This window comes from Motacilla alba, chromosome 14 (genome assembly GCF_015832195.1).
Source record: "Motacilla alba alba isolate MOTALB_02 chromosome 14, Motacilla_alba_V1.0_pri, whole genome shotgun sequence".
Lineage (NCBI taxonomy): Eukaryota > Metazoa > Chordata > Aves > Passeriformes > Motacillidae > Motacilla > Motacilla alba.
Genome location: NC_052029.1, coordinates 9630948 through 9635011, shown reverse-complemented (window position 1 = coordinate 9635011; position 4064 = coordinate 9630948). Strand labels below are relative to the sequence as shown.

At 38.3% G+C, this 4064-nt stretch overlaps 1 protein-coding gene across 2 annotated transcripts; it reads left to right on the top strand.

Moving 5' to 3' along the window:
• The first annotated feature begins 960 nt into the window (after positions 1-960).
• Positions 961-3575, top strand: LOC119707218 (parvalbumin beta-like). Of its 2 annotated transcripts, none has more exons than XM_038151833.1 (5): positions 961-1066; positions 1393-1463; positions 2075-2207; positions 2943-3052; positions 3530-3575. In XM_038151833.1, the coding sequence occupies exons 2-5, from the start codon at positions 1403-1405 to the stop codon at positions 3553-3555; spliced, it is 330 nt and encodes a 109-aa protein (XP_038007761.1). In that variant the 5' UTR covers positions 961-1066; positions 1393-1402; the 3' UTR covers positions 3556-3575. The 2 variants fall into 2 exon arrangements, with proteins under 2 accessions (XP_038007761.1, XP_038007762.1); XM_038151834.1 differs by having other exon boundaries at positions 1018-1066; positions 1373-1463.
• Positions 3576-4064: the final 489 nt, after the last annotated feature.

The window sequence follows — 4064 nt, the reverse complement described above, 5'->3', positions numbered from 1 at the left end:
TAAAGGATAGGCTTTGTTTTAAATTTTCTCATCACTCAAATTTAAAACAAAGCAATACTCCAGCCATGTATATATCTGTGTCAGTGTAAAATGTTCTCCCAATGGCTTTTTTACACCTCTTGCCAATTTCAACTATTCTCAAGGCCATTAAGTTCCAATAAATTCCATAAGATAACTGACTGGGTGTTCCTATTAATGTCCAGTAAGAGAAAAACTGTGGTTTAGCTGCAGAGCTTAGCTGCTGTTTGAAACCTTACAGAAGGTTGTCCTTTCAGTGCAGCAAGGAACAAGCAAATATCACTGATTTCACTGCTCTGTTTCCCTCCTGGCCATAACTGATCCGCTCTCCTGTCTCCTGCTGAGCAACTGACAACCTTCATTTTGTAAATGGACATATTTACTAAGATGGGCACCATGCAATTAATTACTGCTGAGCAAATGCTGGCAGGATTAGACTTTTATAGCTAACCAAAGCTTATATAACAACTTATTAAAAGTAATTTGGGCTGAACAAGTTTTGTCTTTGAGCTTGTACTTGTATATCAGATATATCTATTACAAATGTATCAGTATTAGTATGTTTTGAAGACTACTAGGGCAACTGCAGGAGTAGTGTTTCATGGGTAATTCATATCAGGATTGGGGCCTTAAAAGTCAAAGTCTGCTTTGAAGGTGTCCATTTCTAGCTATCATTAAACAATTAAAAAGATGTATTTTTTCATTTATACATTAAAAATTCATTTCACTAAAATATGTGCAAGCTGAGAGGATTTACTTCATATGGCACTAAACCTAACATATTGTCTAAAACACCATGCACATTCCTTTGGGATATAAATATCACTCTGATTAGCTAGCAGGTCTTGTCAGCCACAGTAACTTATCCCCTGGGGTATCTGAGCTGTCACGTGCCTCCAGGACTTCTGTAAAAGGTCAACAGGACTTAACTAAGGTCTATATAAGTTCTTCTCTATGTCATTTGAAAAAGAATTAAGCCAAGAGGTCTCTGCTGATCTTTTACCTGACAAGATTTTCTGTTCTTAGTTGGGGAAAACTAAGTGGCCAGGTGAGTTCAATCTTTCCTCTGGAACTTTAGAAGACACCACAATAATTCACCAAAAAAATGCATGGAAATATCCAAAGGTGCCCAAATGCCAGGAAGTTCTATAAATCCATTTGGCTTAGTCCTCAGCTTGTACACCTGAAGACTCAACAGGAAATACCAGTGACTCAGATGCACACCGTGTGTCTGAAATAAAGGGTGGAGCAGCTGGTTCCTGCAGGCAGATCACCTGCTCTGCCCTGGGACCTGGGCTCACCTCGGGGCCACCTCCACAGCTGAGAGAGCAAGAGCAGTGGCAACTCTACCCAGGAGTATTTTTCATTTTGCAGTATTCTTGACATGGCTCTTTCCAGTATCCTGACAGAAGCTGAAATTGCTGCTGGTCTACAGAGCTGCCAAGGTAATACTTATGTTTTAAATTTAGCTTTGGAGTTTATCTATCAAATTCCTTTGTCCTTGCTACCCCAAAGTCCCAATTCCAATGGAAACAGAAAACTCTGTCTTACTAAAAACAGAAAAAGAACTCAAGGTAATGGAAGAGATGCAAGTTTTAATTTTGGCCAACCAAGCTACAGCTACCCACAATCATTTGTGCACTGCAGCAATTTTAAGGATGAAAAAATCCAAAGGCTGAATCCTGCGTCAGAAATCCTGTTTTTTTCAGAGAATAATAATAAAACTACTACTGATTTCAATACAAGCCAAATATTTATCATCAAGTTCTACAAATATGTCTTTCAGTGAAGTATCTCTTTACAAGCATATGTTATTGCATGCTGAAGACCACAGTCATTATTTCGTTACCTTCCTAGTTGTGAGACATCATTGATGGAAAAATCCCATTTTTCTGATATAAACTCAGGAAAATCAAAGACTGTTACTTGGTATTTGTAATTACCTTCACTGTACTGCAAAACAGCTTGCTGCTTTTTGATCAAAAAGCTAATTTTTTTGTTCCAGATTTTTGACTACTTTTCTTCATCTCTCCTTATTTCCATCTGCTTATTTCAGCTGCTGATTCATTTGATTACAAAACATTTTTTGTCAAAGTGGGTCTCAACTCCAAGTCCAAAGACCAAATTGCCAAAGTCTTTGAAATTCTTGACCAGGACAGGAGTGGCTTCATTGAGGAAGATGAACTGAAGTAAGTAAATAAAAAAAAGTTACCAACAGGGTTGTGGTTTATCACTAAAAATGCATGACAAAATCAGAAATATTCTCTTTCCTCCTCCCCCTTTGGATGGGAGACAATCATGTGTTTGTGCACCCGTGTGTGAGTGCTAGTGCTGGTGCTGGAGGAGCTGCAAGTCAAATAACAAAGGCAAGGCTGGATCATAATGGGGAAACTCTGACAGCACTGAAAATACTTGTTTCATGTAGCAATAACTGACAGAATGTGAAGATAAAAATAGCAGTTCTGCTATAGCTGCTTTTTATTATTGTAAGATTTTTTTACCAGACTGAATTCAAAGGGCCATTTTTCTCTCATCTTGCTTCTGTGACATGAATTCTACCTTCCAGATCACATTCATCAGACTTTGAAGTTAAAAGTAAGGTTAGAGAAACCCTTGCTGAGACTCTGCATCTTAGGAGAAAGAAGGAAGATAACAAGGGAGGGAAGATGAATCCTGCCACTACAGAGGATTATTTAATTTTGAAATTAAATATGAAACCAAGATGTCATCAAGGATTTTTTTAGGCTGTGAAGCAGCATCCTCTTACTTCCTTACCCTCACTCTTAACGAAGTTAGAGGAAGTTTTACCATTGAAATAGTTCTCAAGAACTGAATCAAGCTTGAAATTTTGCAGCTATTACCAACCCAAACCCTAACACTTTCAGCACTATGTCTCTCTCATTTGCTCTCTCACCTTTACCCAGACTTTTCCTGAAGAATTTCTGTGCCAGTGCCAGAGCTTTGACTGATGCTGAGACCAAGGCATTCCTGGCAGCAGGGGACAGCGATGGAGATGGTAAAATTGGAGTGGATGGTAAGACTGCCCTTATTAAAACGATAATACCTGCCTTTGAGACTTCCTAAAGGCAGCTCCAGGCACCTGCCCTGCTCCATGTACTGGATGTTATGGATCTGATGCTGAGGTGCTCAGATCTGCTGAGTTATAGAGAGGATCTGACACAGAAACAGGTCTCTATTCTGCCCCTGCCTAAAGTGGTCAATCCCTTTTCTCATCTGTGGAGATTTTTTCAGGAATGGAACCTAAATTCAGTCTATAATTTCACTGCCTTTTGCTAGTGAACTGTGATACAATGTGACACTTAAATGCAACACTTCCTTCGCCTTAAGTATCTATTGTTAGGAATACACAATGTGCTGCCTTTAAGGAATAATTATCGGAGGAAGTAGCATTAGTTTCCCATTTTAACTCTAAAAATCAGGAGAGAAAATTTTGGGCTGTGTGATTACAAACAGAGGTCCCATTGTATTACTCTTTTTTCTTCTTTTTCAGAATTTCAAGCACTGGTCAAATCATAGTCAGCAGTCAAGATAAAGACCAAGATACATGTGCAATAAACAATGGTTCCTATTGCAAACCTACAATTTATTTACACATTTTGTACCCTGAAAGGTTATGAACAATTGTTGGCAAGTGGTTTCATATTGCTGGAAAACATCTGAAGTGGTACAAGCACTACTTAAACCATGCTGCCAGGTGTTTTAAGCAGAAGGTCTGTGCCACTGAGGGACTGAACTGAAAACCACTCTTCACATCTGAATGTAGGGCATTAAAGATATAAACATAAATATTAAAGGGAGAAAGTGAAAGCATCTCTGTGGGCCATTGAATTTTCAATATTTGCATAAATAGCTAGCATATGTTGTAAAAAAACCCAGAATTAATAAAATGTCCAGGTATAAAACCTGTTTCTGGTAACCAGTAGCAGTGGTATTTAATCAAGAGGTGTTTTAATATTTCATATGTTTTTCTGTCATTCTTTATGCAAGTGATTGTATTTCAGTGACTAAGTATATTGCAGAAGCAC